Source organism: Carcharodon carcharias, assembly GCF_017639515.1.
Source record: "Carcharodon carcharias isolate sCarCar2 chromosome 27 unlocalized genomic scaffold, sCarCar2.pri SUPER_27_unloc_2, whole genome shotgun sequence".
Classification (NCBI taxonomy): domain Eukaryota; kingdom Metazoa; phylum Chordata; class Chondrichthyes; order Lamniformes; family Lamnidae; genus Carcharodon; species Carcharodon carcharias.
The window spans coordinates 421,266-440,339 of NW_024470635.1; the positions used below are offsets into that span (position 1 = coordinate 421,266).

Genomic DNA, 19,074 nt, shown 5'->3' on the forward strand with positions numbered 1-19,074 from the left:
TGCCTCTGCTGCTTCACTCCCTTCCACTAACCCATCGGGACAAACTGCCTTTAAACTTCCCTGTTGCTCAAGCCCTGATACATCTCACTCCATCCAGCCTCCAATACACTCCAGCAGGTTCATACTGGAGAGATAGGGTTTGAGTGCTTAGATTGTGCATCAAGAACTTTAAAAACCCACATTCACTGATGGTCCACCAGTCCATTCACTCTGGTTCCACTCCATTAATCTGCTCTCACTACGGGAAGAGGTTCAGGTGATTGTCCATCCTGCTGCAACACCAGTGAATTTACATTGGGGAGAGGTCATTCACCTGCTCCATGTGTGGGAAGGGATTCACTGATTCACCCAAGCTGTTGACACAGCAGTGAGTTCACACTGACTGAAGATCTTTTGAATATCTGGATTTGTGAGGAGTGTTGTAAATGTTCTGTGGAGCTGATGTACCATTAACATGTTCATTGACAACAAACCAATTAGGTGCTCTCGCTGTGGGACTGGGTTCAGGTGATCATGTGAACTCAGTATCCACCAGTGCTCCCACACTGGGGAGAAACTGTTCCATATGTGGGAGAGATTCATTCAGTCCTCCCACTTTACATCAACTTGTTCACACTGATAAAGAACCTTTCCAAAGTTCTGACAGCAGAGAATTGAAAGCAAAATGGATCTACTGAAACACAAACACATTCTTTTGATATGGTATTTGTTGGCTGACCAAATCCCAAAGGAAAACTTGGTCAGGTTATCACAATAATTTTGCAATTTCTCTTTATTATGAGAAGGTATGTGTACTGAAGTCAGAAGTAAAAAGATTCCACTACCATTTTAGGGAGATTTTAAATATTAAATTAAGCATTTATTAACAAAATAAAAGAAAACTTAAAACACAAGATTACAATTTAACAGTTAGATTTAGTTTTACAACATTTCCCAAAAGATTTCTACTTAGATAGACTCACAAATAACCACCCTTTTCCAGGCAACTGTCTGATATATTCTTAATCTATAAAACATCCAGTAATATTACAGCAAGACACCCACTGTTGCTATAAAAGAGCTATTTCAGAAGCCACTCCCTCTCACTCAACAATGGAAGTCCAAGGCTGGAAACAAAACCTTGCTCTCTGCAACAAGCAGGCACTTCCTTGGGGTTGCTTGAAGCTTCTTTTTCACAGGCCTGTCTTCGCACAGCCCACTCTTCAAGATATCACATGGCCATAACCCCATACATCTTTCAATCTTTCCTTAAATATATTTCTCCTCTTTTATTTTTAAACCCATTGCTTTTAACCTTCCTTTGATAGTTTCCTTTCCCAGAATCTAAAACTCTTTGATGTTCTCATTATGGCTAGCACTTTATGGAAAAATAAACTTAGTAACTTTGCTTTATTTATTTATGATCTTTGCCATTGTGAAACTTCCTTTCTTATCTCTTTGATAAAAACTAAAGAGAAAGAAGTTTGAACTCAGTTGGGAGCAGCTGCCAGGCAAGAACAGCCTAGAAGGGACAGATAGCCAGCCCCCAAACCAAAGCTGGTTGAAAGTAGCTGCCAGAGAGAGATTGGAGGCAATGGGATAGATAGAAAGCCCCAAGCTAAAGAAGAATGTCTCCAAACCGAGGGCAGTGGAGCAACAAAGATCCCAACAGAATTTCCAGTCAATGGAAGGACAGGAACCTGGAAAAGGTTCTGTTAAGCGAAGTAAAGAGTGAGGAGCAGAGGATGACTCCAAGCTTCAAACTTAAAAGGAAGAAAAGCTGCAGGGATCCAGAGGCCAGAAAGTCCAAAGAGACGGCTGGAGGTCTGAACTCCTTGCTATGGGCATGTGAGGCAGTGGTAGTGTTGACAGCTGAGCCGATGAGAGAGAGTGTGTGCAAGAATGTGCATGGTGACCCAGGGGAGAGAAACATCAGAAGGAGAGTTCGAAACGCTGGAGGTGAACCCTTGTGAAAGGCATGTGACAGCAACCGTCTGTTTGGGAGAAGGTCTCAAAGCGAGTTCTTGGAAAGTGGAGATTGGAAACACCCGTGTGAAAGGCAGGATTCAGTGAGACCAGTTGGCTCACAGTGTGTCAAGCTCTGAGGGAAGCTGATGAGAGCATCTGGTTGAGGTGGCAACTGTTGGTTGGTTTCAGTTGGTGTGTCTGACCACAGATTACATGGATTGTGTACTTACTGTGGAAATTAGAGGACATGATAGTTTTTGTAATTTGTGTTATCCTTACAAATCTGTGTATATCTACAAATGTACAGTTGTGAGTGAAGAAGTATTATAAAATAGTTCATCTTTTCTTGTTTCATAAATGTTTTATTCTTTCATTAGAAGTTCATCAGCTGATTCTGGTGACTCTGTTCAGTAGCTACTCTCCACGTATAAAAGCAAAAAGTAAAAGTTAGGATCTATGAAGCCGGGTTCCACCCTGGCATCAGTACTGTCCAGTTGTAACAACAGCTGGGATCAGAACATAATCAGGGTTTCACAATGACTCACTTAACTGGTCACCTCAGGTTCCAGCCCTCCAGCCCCATGATTTGTTCTGGAACTCGCTGACCCCTTGGTCTTCTGACCTCTAAGTTCTTTTCCTGTTCTTTCCCAGAAAAGTCAATCATCAGTCGTCAACATTACACTGTCACATAGACTTCAAGGGGTGAGGGAAGACAGGAATAGAGGCCAAGATTCTGAGTTGGAAATAAAATTAGATAAACATGATTACATTTTTTTAAAAACGCAACAAAAATAATAAAATGAATTACTGCTATTAATATATTAATTTTGCATATGCTAGGTGATGTGTAGGAGTAGATAATATTCAATAATGGTGATGGAAGATGCTTGTTTGTCACTCAGCAGCCAGTAAGAGTTGGCAGCGGGGAGGGGAACTGGCAGGTGGGTGGGGAAAGTTCATTAATGCCTGGTGTGGGCCATGAATCCCTCAAAAAGCTTGCTGTTCCCCCATCTGCAACTCCGGGCCTTTTACCCAGGAACAGCCCAGTTTAATGGCTGCCATCTTGTTCCGGGGGGTGTAGAGCGCATGCGTGCCTAGCTTTGTGATGCAACAGAGTGTGGGCGGAGCTTCAGGGTCCCTGTGACCAGGGGAGAAAATGATTGATTTCAATCTCACCCTGTATACGGGGGCTGGACAGCTGAATCCAGCCAGTGTTGAGGGAGGGAGAAATCTGGGAATGGAGGAAATAAATGGTGGAGATGATATAATGGGTTTGGGTTTCAGCTCAGGGAGGAGGGAGAATGTGTGGAACAGCAGTTTAAAACTTGAGGGAGGAAAATATCTTGCATAAAATCTAGAATATTCGATGAATTTATGTCCAATAGTTGCAGTGATAACAAAAAAAACCCAATATTACAGGGCATTTGAAGGGAAGGGTTTACAGACAGGAAACTCAAACTATCATCACATCAAGACCTGACAGAGTCATTGGGTTTAACAGGATTTCTTATCAATGAACTCTGAATGTGGAAAGAGAAATGTTTCTCTGTTCTGTAGTTAGAAATGATTTCAAACATCCATTTGACTGGAGAAGCACAGACACAAGTAGACACACATATGCATTCGAATGAGAGTATTCCAGTACACAGACTGTGGAAAGAATTTACACCAGTTACACACCCTGAAAAAAAAATCTCACCATTCACAGTGGTGATGAACTGCGTGCAGGTTTTGTTTGTGGACAAGGTTTCCACAGATTCTCCAACCTGGAGAGAAACAAGGACACCAGCTGCATGGAGAAACAGTGAGGACTGTAGGACAGGATTCAATTATACATCCTGGCTGCAATTTCATCAACACAACCACACTGGGGAGAAGCCGTTCATTCATTCTGTGTGTGGGAAGGGATTTACTCAGTCAACTTGTCTCATGTCACACCAGCCAGTTCACACTAAGGAGAGGCCCTTCAGCTGCAATTACCGTGGACAAAGGATCAGACAGTCATCCCACCTCACTGAACACCAGCGAATTATTTAATTTTATTCATTCACGGGGTGTGGGCACCGCTACATAGGTCAGCATTTATTTCCCATCCCTAATTTCCATTGAGAAGGTGGTAATGAGCTGCCTTCTTGAACCACTGCAGTCCATGTTGCATAGGTACACCCACAATGCTGTTAGGGATGGAATTCCAGGATTTTCACCCATCAACAGTGAAGGAATGGTGATATATTTCCAAGTCAAGATAGTGATTGGCTTAGGGGTAAGATTCCAGGTGGAGGTGTTCCCATCAGCCTGCTGTCCTTGTCCTTCTCGGATGTTAGCAGTCGTGGGTTTGGAAGGTGCTGTCGAATGAACCTTGGTGGGTTCCTGCAGTGCATCTTGTAGATGGTACACACTGCTGCCACTGTGCATCGGTGGTGGAGGGAGTGAATGTTTGCGGATGCAGTGCTACCTTGGAGAAAGAGAGACTGTTCACCTGCTCTGAATATGGGAAGTGATTCACTATGTCCTCCCACCTGCTGAAACACCAGCAGGTTCACGCTGGGGAGTAGCCTTTCACTAGCTCTGTATGCCGGAAGGGATTCACTCTGTCAGCCAACCAAGCATTATATCAGTGAATTCACACTGAGGAGAAATCATTCAGCTGCACTTCCTGTGGGAAGAGGTTCAGGTTTTCATCTGAAATCGTTGCGCAACAGCGGGTTCACACTGGAGAGAATCCGTTCACCTGCTCCATGTGTGGGAAGGGATTCACTGATTCACCCAAGCTGTTGACACAGCAGTGAGTTCACACTGACTGAAGATCTTTTGAATATCTGGATTTGTGAGGAGTGTTGTAAATGTTCTGTGGAGCTGATGTACCATCAACATGTTCACCTTGACAACAAATTGATTAGGTGCTCTCGCTGTGGGACTGGGTTCAGGTGATCATGTGAACTCAGTGTCCACCAGCACTCCCATACTGGGGAGAAACTGTTCCATATGTGGGAGAGATTCATTCAGTCCTCCCACTTTACATCAACTTGTTCACACTGATAAAGAACCTTTCCAATGTTCTGACAGCAGAGAATTGAAAGCAAAGTGGATCTACTGAAACACAAACACATTCTTTTGATATGGTATTTGTTGGCTGACCAAATCCCAAAGGAAAACTTGGTCAGGTTATCACAATAATTTTGCAATTTCTCTTTATTATGAGAAGGTATGTGTACTGAAGTCAGAAGTAAAAAGATTCCACTACCATTTTAGGGAGATTTTAAATATTAAATTAAGCATTTATTAACAAAATAAAAGAAAACTTAAAACACAAGATTACAATTTAACAGTTAGATTTAGTCTTACAACATTTCCCAAAAGATTTCTACTTAGATAGACTCACAAATAACCACCCTTTTCCAGGCAACTGTCTGATATATTCTTAATCTATAAAACATCCAGTAATATTACAGCAAGACTTCCACTGTTGCTCTCAAGGAGCTATTTCAGAAGCCACTCCCTCTCACTCAACAATGGAAGTCCAAGGCTGGAAACAAAACCTTGCTCTCTGGAACAAGCAGGCACTTCCTTGGGGTTGCCTGAGGCTTCTTTTTCACAGGCCTGTCTTCGCACAGCCCACTCTTCAAGATATCACATGGCCATAACTCCATACATTTTTCAATCTTTCCTTAAATATATTTCTCCTCTTTTAGTTTTAAACCCATTGCTTTTAACCTTCCTTTGATAGTTTCCTTTCCCAGAATCTAAAACGCTTTGATGTTCTCAAACTTCAAACTTGGCTTCCTGGCCATACCCTTTATTTTTGTATTCTGAAAATGAGAGGAAATCATACTGATCAGCAACAAGAAGTCCAGTAACACTTGTTGGATTTTAAAAATGAAAAGTGAAAGCTTTATTAACAAGAATAAAATAAAACTTAAGCACACAAGATTACAGTTGCACTGTTAAACCTAGTGTTACAACAGATTCCTCCAAAAAGATGCTCTACTTTGCCAGACCCACAAGTAAACACCTTCCAGGCAACTCTCCCTTCTAGATGTTTAACTGTACAAAATCCAATAATAATACTCTATGGAAGTTACTGTAGCTTTAATAATGGCATAGCAGAGTAACTAAAATATAATTTTCCCCTTTCATCTCGGGTTCCATTGTTCTCAAATCTCTTTGAAACTCAAATCCTTCCAAATATAATTTTTTTTATGTCTCTATCTTGTCTTTGCCTTCAGGCCAAGAAAATACAATATCCCCACTTCTATTTGCCTATGAAGCTCCTGCAAGATGCGAACATGTTTCTTTGTATCTCTGGCTGCCTTTGATATTCAAACAAACTCACAGCTTATCTAAAACATGCAAGCCTGGATCTAACATATTTATTTATACCTCCAAACTAACACCGCTATCATTTTCATGCAACTTGTCTCTGCCCAGCTTAATTAAATCATTCAAACACACACACACACACACACACACACACACACACAGCATTTTTCATAGAATAATACCATATTCCATAAAAAATATTTTAAAAAAAAACATCCATTTTGCACATATGCCCCCTTGGCGGAAATGAGCCATCATAGTTCCAAAAATATGGTTTCATTTTACAACACATTCCTTATTCCACATTTCTTATTCCTTACTGCATTTACCTAAACAAACAAGACTATTACACTATAGTGTTCATGCATTAACCGTGAAAATATATACAAGTCTTTTGTTCCAGTCCATTACCCATTTGACAATATCCAAGTTCTTTTGAGTTTTAAACTCTTGACAACGCATCCACAATTAAATATTCTGGTCCATGTATAATTTGTAAATTAAACGGTTGCAATAATAAACTGCACTGAAACAGTCTTGCATTTTTGGGCAGAAACATTTTCAGAAACTTCAAAGGATTGTGGCTTTGAAGCCACAATCAAAGGATTATATGTAACTGTCTCTGCAGAAGTAATTGCACCATATACTTCAAAATGGTGCAAAGCTAACACCAAGCTCTATGGTTGAATACTTCTTCGAGTGTACATTCAACTTGTTTGAGAAATGTCCTATCAGCTTCTCAATCCCCTGTTCACCTTATTGCAGTAACACAGCACCAACGCCCACATCACTGGCATCAATAGCCAACTTAAACTGCTTTCTATAATCAGATGCTGAGAGAACAGGTGTATATGTTAGTACAGCTTTCAAGCTGTCAAATGCATTCTGACACTCCTGTGCCCATTGAAATTTCCTGTTCTAACAATCCAGTTAGCAGAGCAACTACACCACTGAAGTTTAGCATGAGTTTCTGATAAAATCTATTCATGCCTAGAAATCTCAAAACTCACTGCTTTGCTGCAGACACTGCGAATTCCACAATAGCCTTAACTTCTGCATCTTGTGGGGCCACTTGACCATTTCCAACAGTGTGGCCTAAATATGTAACTTGCACTTTTGCAAATTCAATTTTATTTACAACCAAATTAGCTTCTTGCAGTCGATCAAACAGTCCCTTTAAATGTTGTAAATGCTGCTCCCATGTTTGACTGAATACCACAAAGTTATCAATATGTAAAGCACAATTGCTCAGTCCCTCAATCATTTTGTTTGTTAGTCTCTGAAATGTTGCTGGTGCGTTTTTCACACCAAAGACATTATTTTGCATTGATAACTCATTTGCCCTTTCCAATGAGGGTACTTGCCAATCTCCTCGCAGCAAGGCATTTTCTGTGATAAACATTGACTGTCCCACTTTCTCGATATAATCCTACAATCGTGGAATAGCATGTGAATCTGTCTTTGTTACTGCATTCACTTTTTTGGTAATCAAGCCACAACATTAGGAGCCTTTGTCCTTTTGTCTAACGTTGCCTTCTAGTCTGGATCCTCCCACTGTAATCCCACTAACTTCAATGAACTAAACACTTAAACATCATCCCGTTTAATCATTTCCTCTTCTTTTCAAAGAGTTGTTCAGCCAACTGAATTTCAGTATCCTCCCCTGTCTTTTAGATTCCTCCTCTTCATGTTAAAACTTGTGCATTTGTGGCCCCCATCACCATACAATCTGGAAATAATCCAGGATGCTCTTGCTGTAAAACCTCTGCTGATTATGTCTCAACAGGCTGCTGTACTACAGTAGACATAGTGAATGTCTGGGATCCAGCTATACCATTCCCTGGAATAAATTGAACCCTTGCAAAGGGCAATTTCTCTATGATCCCAACAATCAAATCACTTCTTAAATGTTCCTTACACAATGAATTATGTTTGACTTCGCCATGGGAATCTCTTAATTAATATTTGTCCTGCAATAACCCTTCTGGAAAACAGTTAACACTATCCCATACCATGAAGGACTGACTAGCCCCAGTATCCCTTAAAACTTTGACCTCATTTCCTGGTCATCCCTACACACATGGATATATTTTTCTTTTGCATATAAAATCTTTAAACATCTCTGAAACCTGCCCTTCAGGCCACCCTTGTGTAAGTTGTGACCACATTGCCACTTCCCCAGCTACCACTGGTTCTTCCTGCTCCACCTATATGAAAACTATTGTTTTTTCTCTTGCCTCTTGACCTCAGAGCCCAAGGTAATCTTATTTCCAGAACTTTTCTGAGTTCCTACCACCGCAATCGGAATACTCCTGGCTACAACAGAAATCTACAGGCTGTGTGTGGGTGAGAGGGTGCTTGGTCCAACTATCACCAAAATTGCTCCCTGAAATCAGCAGATGGTGAAGTTCTCACCAACAGAAGTAAACAGATGTCCCACTGGGGTGAACATAACTGTGAACTGTACTCCCATGAGACGGACATCTCCCAGTCTCCGTTTGACTCTCTCCTGCAGCTTCCTGTCATGGTTTATTTGGACGAGGAAAATCCATTACTTAAATTTGTCAGTGGGCTCAGCCTCTAGTTCAGGTTCTAATCTGTCTAGTTACTTCGGCTCAACTCGTGCCGCTGCTAAAGTTTTGCAGGTTTTGTTCTTTGGGGCACTTCCAGAAAATGTTGTGTCTACCAAAGTGAATTGTTCCATTTTGGTCAGGAGAATGAGGAGAGGCAGTGCACATTATAGGGTGACAGGGAAAAGGTGGGGCAATGGCAAAGACCTAAAGACCATTTTTCCTCTGAAATGCCCTGTATCTATCCATTCTTTATTTTATACAAACGCCATACAGCTGTTATCTGGTAGTTTTGGCCAAGTGGTTAAAGTGATGAATTCGCAATTCATTGGGGGGTTTTCCCAAGCAGGTTCGAATTCTGCCAAATCCCCTTCTCCTGACTGTAGCAAACTGTCAGTGAAATTAACTATTGGTTAAAGGAAATAAAAAACCATCCAAACACCTCCTTCTTTCTTACTTCCGTTCATCTACAAACATTCACCGTCTGAAATGGAACAATAATTGGCCTAGCTGGTGACATCCTTGCTTTCTGGGTGTTTGTCTCTCCTTAGGCATTTGTTACTCTCGGTTTATGTTCCTCCTTGTCTGTCAATGTGGTTCAGTTCCCCGAGGGGGTGAATACATTTTTACCATCACAAACTTAATTGTGCAGCTTCACCTTAAAATGTTACAAAGAAAAATGTCAGGATGAAAAATACAAGAGGAGTTTGCAATGTTTGGAAGGAGGTGCAGCTAAGAAGTGGAAGATGTGAATGATGTTATTGATGATAGAGAGGAATGCATTACAACCTTGGGCCTTTTGTAGGTCTATTACCTTCTACACTTTGAAATTCAGAATAAGCTAGGGGCCCAGGTGGAAATCAACATTGGGCTCCATGCAAGATAAAAGCAAAATACTGCGGATCTGAAACAAAAACAGAAAATGCTGGGAAAACTCAGCAGGTCTGTAGGGAGAGAAACAGAATTAACGTTTCGAGTCTGGATGACTCTTCTTCAGAGCTTGCAAGTAGTGAAGGGGACAGGTTAGACTGGGTGAGGGGAGCAAAGAAATTGAGATGACTGATGTCACACCGACAGTTCCCAATGAAAAGAGCCTCTGAAGAAGAGTCATGTGGACTTGAAATGTTGACTCTGCCTCTCTCTCCACAGACGCTGTCAGACCTGCTGAGTTTTTCCAGCATTTTCTGTATTGGTCTCCATGTATTTCAGTATAGGAAGCACTGCACCTGCATGCCCGGCTAGCTCAGTTGGTAGGTCATTAGATTCTTAAACTCAGGGTAGTGGGTCAAAGTCCCACACTGGGCACCATCATCTTTTAAACTTTGCTGCTTTCATGAGTGATCTCCAGCTCTCCATTCCTCCGGCAGTGTCACATCTCAAACTGAGTCTTTCTCCATCCCACTTTGTTTATATCAGAGTTGCTGGTTTATGAGTGAAAACTGCCCTCTGCTTCACTGGAAGTCAGATTATTTAATGCTGAGGAGTTGCTACTTTCATCGCTGCAGCCTAGGTTCAATTACCGGCCAGAGAAAACCTCTTCCTTCCGGCTGTGTGAACTGTCACAATGAATCGGAATTCCTTTTAAATGAAACCAGGTCTGGCTGCATTTGCGGAGTGAGAAACAGGGTTAACCTTCCAGCTGGATGATCTTTCATCAGAGCTGGAAAAGTCAGATGTAACAGATGGAAAACAAGTCCAGAGGGGGAGGGAGGAGAACAAGAGGACAAAAGGAAAGGACTGTGATAGGTTACAAGGCATGAGAGAGAAACTGACTATAGGGATGATGGTGAAAAATGTATGTGGGAATGGGACAGATTTTTCTTCCTGCTGTTCAAACTGGTACAAATATCACTCCTGACCAACCAATCACAACTGCTCTTTCAAAGCAGCATGATGGGCCGAATGGCCTGTTTCTGTGCTGTAACTTTCTATAATTGTTTCATTTCCACTCCCACTGCTGCTGCCTTCACAGTCATTCTATCATCTTACAACCCATTCCAGCAAAATCCACTTTCTTCCTTTGTGTTCAGCTGCTTTGACTTCATGGGGCTGAGCAAATTCAGGGAGAATTTTTTTTATCATTTGACACGAGATTTGGAACCAGACCTGGGAGTTATTTGTGTCGGTGTAAATAGTAAAACCTCCCCTATTACCTCTGCAATTTCCCTTGCACCACCATCTCCATGGTCAGTGATTTGCAGCCTATCATAGTCCTTCTCTCATTCCCTATCTTCACCTCTGTTTTTTTTTTCGACCTATTGCACGGGTAACATTTCCAGCTTTGATACAAAGCTTCTGTTTTCGCTCCACTGATTCTGTCCAAGTTGATATGCGTTTTCAGTTTTCAATCAGGGAGTAACTCAAGTTCACTTCACTAGGTTCAATAGATCTTCATTCCCTGACTGGGTGAAAGTGCTAAATCCTAACCATTAGACCACCAAGGAAACTGCTTGCGCACATTACAACCTGGTTTATCCATGTCACCTTTGCCTTTCATTCTCATTCCAGACCTCTTCCACCAGAGACACGTTTCTCCCTCAAAATGACACAATGAAACAAAACACAGATGACTCCCTCAGCCGATGACAACAGCGATTGATGTTTGCTGGAGCAATATTCATTGTCACACAGTCCCGGGTTGCCATTGGGTCCTCAAGTGACAAAAGAATTTAATGAAAAAAAATGTCAAAGGTAGCTCCAAAGGCAAGTTTCAAGCTTTATTAACTCAGCAGGTCTGGCAGCATCGGCGGAGAAGAAAAGAGTTGACATTTCGAGTCCTCATGACCCTTCAACAGAACTGGATGAATCCAAGGAGAGGGGTGAATATAAATTGGTTTAAGGTGGGGGGTCGGGTGGTGGGAGAAAAGTAGAGGGGGGTGGTGTGGTTGTAGGCACAAGCAAGCAGTGATAGGAGCAGATAATCAAAAGATGTCACAGACAAAAGAACACAGAGGTGTTGAAGTTGGTGATATTATCTAAAAGAATGTGCTAATTAAGAATGGATGGTAGGGCACTCAAGGTATAGCTCTAGTGGGGGTGGGGGGGCATAAAAGATTTAAAAATTATGGAAATAGGTGGGAAAAGAAAAATCTATATAAATTATTGGAAAAAACAAAAGTAAGGGGGAAGAAACAGAAAGGGGGTAGGGATGGAGGAGGGAGTTCAAGATCTAAAGTTGTTGAATTCAATATTCAGTCTGGAAGGCTGTAAAGTGCCTAGTCAGAAGATCAGGTGCTGTTCCTCTAGTTTGCGTTGGGCTTCACTGGAACAATGCAGCAAGCCAAGGACAGACATGTGGGCAAGACAGCACGGTGGAGTGTTAAAATGGCAAGTGACAGGGAGGTTTGGGTCATTCTTGCGGACAGACATCGGGTGTTCTGCAAAGCGGTCGCCCAGTTTACGTTTGGTCTCTCCAATGTAGAGGAGACCGCATTGGGAGCAACGAATGCAGTAGACTAAATTGGGGGAAATGCAAGTGAAATGCTGCTTCACTTGAAAGGAGTGTTTGGGCCCTTGGACGGTGAGGATAGAGGAAGTGAAGGGGCAGGTGTTGCATCTTTTGCGTGGGCATGGGGAGGTGCCATAGGTGGGGGTTGAGGAGCAGGGGGTGATGGAGGAGTGGACCAGGGTGTCCCGGAGGGAATGATCCCTACGGAATGCCGCCGGGGGGCGGGGGGGGGGGGTGAAGGGAAAATGGAGAACATGTCAGAGGAACTGTTTGGTGGTGGCATCATGCTGGAGTTGGCGGAAATGGCGGAGGATGATCCTTTGAATGTGGAGGCTGGTGGGGTGATAAGTGAGGACAAGGGGGACCTTATCATGTTTCTGGGAGGGAGAAGAAGGCATGAGGGCGGATGTGCGGGAGATGGGCCAGGCACGGTTGAGGGCCCGGTCAACGACCGTGGGTGGAAAACCTCGGTTAAGGAAGAAGGAGGACATGTCAGAGGAACAATTTTGAAGGTAGCATCATCAGAACAGATGCGACAGAGGCGAAGGAACTGAGAGAATGGGATGGAGTCCTTACAGGAAGCGGGGTGTGAGGAGCTGTAGTCGAGGTAGCTGTGGGAGTCGGTAGGCTTGTAATGAATATTGATGGACAGTCTATCACCAGAGATTGAGACAGAGAGGTCAAGGAAGGGAAGGGAAGTGTCAGAGATGAAAATGATGGAGGGGTGGAGATTGGAAGCAAAATTAATACATTTTTCAAAGTCCCGACGAGAGCCTGAAGCAGCACCGAAGTAATCGATGTACTGGAGAAAGAGTTGTGGGAGGGGGCCGGAGTAGGACTGGAACAAGGAATGTTCCACATAGCCCATAAAGAGACAGGCATAGCTGGGGCCCATGCGGGTACCCATAGCAACACCTTTTATTTGGAGGAAGTGAGAGGAGTTGAAGGAGAAATTGTTCAATGTGAGAACAAGTTCAGTCAGACGGAGGAGAGTAGTGGTGGACTGGGATTGTTCGGGCCTCTGTTCGAGGAAGAAGTGAAGGGCCCTCAGACCATCCTGGTGGGGGATGGAGGTGTAGAGGGATTGGACGTCCATGGTGAAGAGGAAGCAATTGGGGCCAGGGAACTGGAAATTGTTGATGTGACATAAGGTGTCAGAGGAATCACGGATGTAGGTGGGAAGGGACTGGACAAGGGGAGAGAGAAGGGAGTCAAGATAACGAAAATGAGTTCTGTGGGGCAGGAACAAGCTGACACGATCAGTCTACCGGGACAGTTCTGTTTGTGGATTTTGGGTAGGAGGTAGAAGCGGGCTATCCGAGGTTGGGCAACTATCAGGTTGGAAGCTATGGGAGGAAGATCCCCAGAGGAGATGAGGTCAGTGACAGTCCTGGAAATAACGGCTTGATATTCAGTGGTGGGGTCATGGTCCAGGGAGAGGTAGGAGGAAGTGTCTGCGAGTTGACGCTCAGCCTCCGCGAGGTAGAGGTCAGTGCACCAGACAACAACAGCACCGCCCTTGTCAGCAGGTTTGATGACCATGTCAGGGTTGGACCTGAGAGAACAGAGAGCAGTAAGTTCAGAGAGAGACAGATTAGAATGGGTGAGAGGAGCAGAGAAATTGAGATGACTAATGTCACGCCGACAGTTCTCAATGAAAAGATCAAGAGAAGGTAAGAATCCAGAGGGAGGGGTCCAGGTGAGAGGGAGAATATTGAAGGTGGGTAAAAGGATGTGTTGAATGGGGAGAAGACTCCTGCCCAAAGAAGTGAGCTCGGAGACGAAGACAGCAGAAGAAGAGTTCATCATTGTGCCGAGTCCGAAATTCATTGAGATGAGGGCGTAAGGGTATGAAACTAAGTCCTTTGCTGAGCACTGAACGTTCAGCATCGGAGAGAGGAAGGTCAGGGGGTATAGTGAATACACAGCTGGTGTTGGGATTGGAAGATGGGGTGGGGACGGAGGGACGGGCCGGGGTGGAGCGTCCTAGATGGGTGTTGGTGTTGATGAGTTGTTGGAGCTTGCGTTCCTTAGCACTTGAGAGAAAGAGAAAAAGTTTGTTGTTGAGGCATCGGATGAGACGAAGAATAAAATGAAACTGGGGGCGCGCGCAGCTTTGAAAAAGGGTACGGTGGTGCTGCTGGAGGGAGAGGTCGAGTGTGTTCATATGGCGGCGCATGGCACTGAGTGTGTTTCTCAGAATGTGACGGGAACAGCAGTCCGAGAAACATTTTATGTCCCGGAGATACCTGTAATCCTGGGTGGGTTCGGAATAAGAGGGATGGAATTTCAGTTGAAATCCACGTGGGGTAAGTCGGAGATGGAGACAGTCACTGAGAAAGGAGATATGGCTGTGAAAGCGGGTTTTAGCAAACACCTTGTCAAATACCAGGAGAGAAATGGAAAGCAACGAAGGTGAACAAGGCAAAAGAGAAATACGGAAATCTTGTCGCAGAGAAGAACAGAACTTCTTCAAGGTAGGCATTTCTTGAAGAGCAGTGGCAGTCAATTAAACAAAGAGATAAAAACAAAAAACTGCGGATGCTGGAAATCCAAAACAAAAACAGAATTACCTGGAAAAACTCAGCAGGTCTGGCAGCATCGGCAGAGAAGAAAAGAGTTGACGTTTTGAGTCCTCATGACCCTTAAACAGAACGGGGTGAATCCAAGGAGAGGGGTGAAATATAAGCTGGTTTAAGGTGGGGGCGATGGGGGGGTTGGGTGGGGGGAGAGAAGTGGAGGGGGGGTGTGGTTGTAGGGACAAGCAAGCAGTGATAGGAGCAGATAATCAAAATATGTCACAGACAAAAGAACAAAAGAACACAGAGGTGTTGAAGTTGGTGATATTATCTAAATGAATGTGCTAATTAAGAATGGATAATAGGGCACTCAAGGTATAGCTCCAATGGGGGTGGGGGGCATAAAAGATTTAAAAATAATGGAAATAGGTGGGAAAAGAAAAATCCATATAAATTATTGAAAAAAGGAAGGAGGAAGAAACAGAAAGGGGTGGGGAGGGAGGAGGGAGTTCAAGATCTAAAGTTGTTGAATTCAACTACCTCGCGGAGGCTGAGCGTCAACTCGCAGACACTTCCTTCTACCTCTCCCCGGACCATGACCCCACCACTGAACATCAAGCCATTGTTTCCAGGACTGCCATTGACCTCATCTCCTCTGGGAATCTTCCTCCCACAGCTTCCAAACTGATAGTCACCCAACCTCGGACGGCCCGCTTCTACCTCCTACCCAAAATCCACAAACAGAACTGTCCCAGTAGACCGATCATGTCAGTTTGCTCCTGCCCCACGGAACTCATTTCTCGTTATCTTGACTCCCTTCTCTCTCCCATTGTCCAGTCCCTTCCCACCTACATCCGTGATTCCACTGACATCTTATGTCACATCAACAATTTCCAGTTCCCTGGCCCCAACCGCTTCCTCTTCACCATGAACTTCCAATCCGTCTACACCTCCATCCCCCAGCAGGATGGTCTGAGGGCCCTTAGCTTCTTCCTCGAACAGAGGCCCGAACAATCCCCATCCACCACTACTCTGCTCCGTCTGGCTGAACTTGTTCTCACACTGAACAATTTCTCCTTCAACTCCTCTCACTTCCTCCAAATAAAAGGTGTTGCTATGGGTACCCGCATGGGCCCCAGCTATGCCTGTCTCTTTATGGGGTATGTGGAACATTCATTGTTCCAGTCCTACTCCGGCCCCTTCCACAACTCTTTCTCCGATACATCGATGATTACTTCGTTGCTGCTTCATGCTCTCGCCGGGACTTGGAAAAATGTATTAATTTTGCTTCCAATTTCCACCCCTCCATCATTTTCACGTAGTCCATCTCTGACACTTCCCTTCCCTTCCTTGACCTCTCTGTCTCAATCTCTGGTGATAGACTGTCCACCAATATCCATTACAAGCCTACCGACTCCTACAGCTACCTCGACTACAGCTCCTCACACCCGCTTCCTGTAAGGACTCCATCCCATTCTCTCAGTTCCTTCACCTCTGTTGCATCTGTTCTGATGATGCTACCTTCAAAAATAGTTCCTCTGACACGTCCTCCTTCTTCCTTAACTGAGGTTTTCCACCCACAGTCGTTGACAGGGCCCTCAACCATGTCTGGCCCATCTCCCACACACCCCCCTCACGCCTTCTCCTCCTTCCCAGAAACATGATAAGGTCCCCCTTGTCCTCACTTATCACCCCACCAGCCTCCACATTCACAGGATCATCCTCCACCATTTCCGCCAACTCCAGCATGATGCCACCACCAAACACATCTTCCCTTCACCCCCCCGGCGGCATTCCGTAGGGATCATTCCCTCCGGGACACCCTGGTCCAATCCTCCATCACCCCCCTACACCTCAGCCCCCACCTATGGCACCTCCCCATGCCCACGCAAAAGATGCAACACCTGCCCCTTCACTTCCTCTATCCTCACCGTCCAAGGGCCCAAACACTCCTTTCAAGTGAAGCAGCATTTCACTTGCATTTCCACCAACTTAGTCTACTGCATTCATTGCTCCCAATGTAGTCTCCTCTACATTGGAGAGACCAAACTTAAACTGGGCGACCACTTTGCAGAACACCTGAGGTCTGTCCGCAAGAATGACCCAAACCTCCCTGTCGCTTGCCATTTTAACACTCCACCCTGCTCTCTTGCCAACATGTCTGTCCTTGGCTTGCTGCATTGTTCCAGTGAAGCCCAACGCAAACTGGAGGAACCGCACCTGATCTTCTGACTAGGCACTTTACAGCCTTCCAGACTGAATATTGAATTCAACAACTTTAGATCTTGAACTCCCTCCTCCATCCCCACACCCTTTTTGTCTCTTCCCCCTTCCTTTTGTTTTTTCCAATAATTTATATAGATTTTTCTTTTCCCACCTATTTCCATAATTTTTAAATCTCTTATGCCCCCCCATCCCCACTAGAGCTATACATTGAGTGCCCTACCATCCATTCTTAATTAGCACATTCGTTTATATAATATCACCAACTTCAACACCTCTGTGTTCTTTTGTTCTTTTGTCTGTGATATATTTTGATTATCTGCAGCTATCACTGCTTGTTTGTCCCTACAACCACAGCACCCCCCTCCACTTCTCTCCCCCAACCCAACCCCCCACCTTAAACCAGTTCATATTTCACCCCTCTCCTTGGATTCACCCAGTTTTGTTGAAGGGTCATGAGGACTCGAAACGTCAACTCTTTTCTTCTCCGCCGATGCTGCCAGACCTGCTGAGTTTTTCCAGGTAATTCTGTTTTTGTTTTGGATTTCCAGCATCCACAGTTTTTTGTTTTTATTTCAAGCTTTATTGATAGTTTCCCTGATGTCTAGTGACTAGAGTTCAACGCTTTCACAGGACTCACAGTGATTAGGTTGGAAAGTTTTGGAAATTGAAAGTTTTGTGCAGCTTGTGGGACTATTTCACCTCACTGTCGATGTCATGTTCCAGCTCACAGCAAATGTTGCTTTCGTTGGCTGAAGAATTGGTTTGTTTTGAGTCTAAACATGCAGTTTTATGGTAAAAGAGATCTGAAATATTTTTTTAAATGGTAAAAGCAGCGTAGATAACCATACTGGAAGAAGACTTGTCAGCTTTCCTGGTGGTCCAGTGGTTAGGATTCTGTGCTTTTAGCGCCTCAGGTGGAGCTTGATTCTCGGTCAGTGAATGAAGATTTATTGATCTTGTGAAATGGTTAAAAACGAGTGTTGCGAATTTATTGATTGAAAACATTTAACAGCTGCACTGGAGTCAGTGGAGGGAGAGTTGGAGTTTTGCCTCAGAGCACAAAATGTCACATTGGGAACAAGTCAAGAACAAACATAGTCACGGAGTGAGGAAATGAAAGGAGAAGAGAAGGGTTGGTTGTAGAGCACTGATCATAAAGACGGTGGTGCCAGGCAAAATATGGGTGGGGGAAGGATATATTTTGCTGCTTCCTGTTTGCACTGGCATAAGTATTACTCCCGATCGATCAAAAAATCACAACTGCTCTTTGAAAGCAGTACACAGGGCCAAATGGACTCTTTTTATGCTGTCACTTTTTATAATTGTATGTTTTCCAACACCACGGCTGCTTCTCTCACAATCATTCTGACATGTTATAACCCACTGTAGCGAAACTTTCTTAACTTGAATTTGGCTCTTTTGAAACCAAAACATGGAGCAAATTCAGCGAGTTTTCTTGTCATTTCCAGCACGAGATTAGTCACGAGACTAATTGAACGACACATTAATGGTGCCAATCATTCACTGGAGCTCACCGCATCCAAAGTGTACTGTTATCATCAGCCTGTTATGTATCTTCTTGCAATATAAGCTTATCACAGTTCTGCTTTCTTCTCATTGAAATCCAATGTGAAAATATGAACAATTTCAAAGCTGAACAACATGCACAAAACTGAGAGGACAGTGTTACTGTAGATAATCAGCACTGTTCATATTCTTGTAATCAGTATCTGGAAGAATCAGGAAGATGAGATCCTGGTGTCTCTATCCTGTGGTCTGCAAACCTATTGCCTTGTGTCTCACATTCCCATGAACTGACTGTGTCTGCATAAAGCAGCTAATTGACCTGAGAGCTGGACGGGCAGAGGGAGCTGGTGGAGAGGCAGGGACAGAAGCAGGAAGAAATGGGACAAGAAAGTGATTTGAATTGTATGTGTATCAGTTGCTTTCAGTGGTAAATGTCTGCCTTGTAAGTTTCACAGCAGCCACAGGAATTTGGTTGGTGCTTTCCCTTAAAAGCAGCAAGATCTAAAAAAAAAAATCA

General features: G+C 43.9%; 1 protein-coding gene across 1 annotated transcript in view; it reads left to right on the top strand.

Annotated features, from left to right (window-relative positions):
* LOC121273837 (zinc finger protein 850-like) overlaps positions 1-11,416 on the top strand; it is a 31,579-nt gene extending 20,163 nt beyond the window's left edge. Inside the window, exon 3 of the mRNA XM_041180977.1 lies at positions 11,346-11,416. Coding sequence (XP_041036911.1) covers positions 11,346-11,391 — 46 coding nt within the window. The 3' untranslated portion in view covers positions 11,392-11,416. The remainder of the gene's footprint in view (positions 1-11,345) is intronic.
* The last annotated feature ends 7,658 nt before the right edge of the window (positions 11,417-19,074 follow it).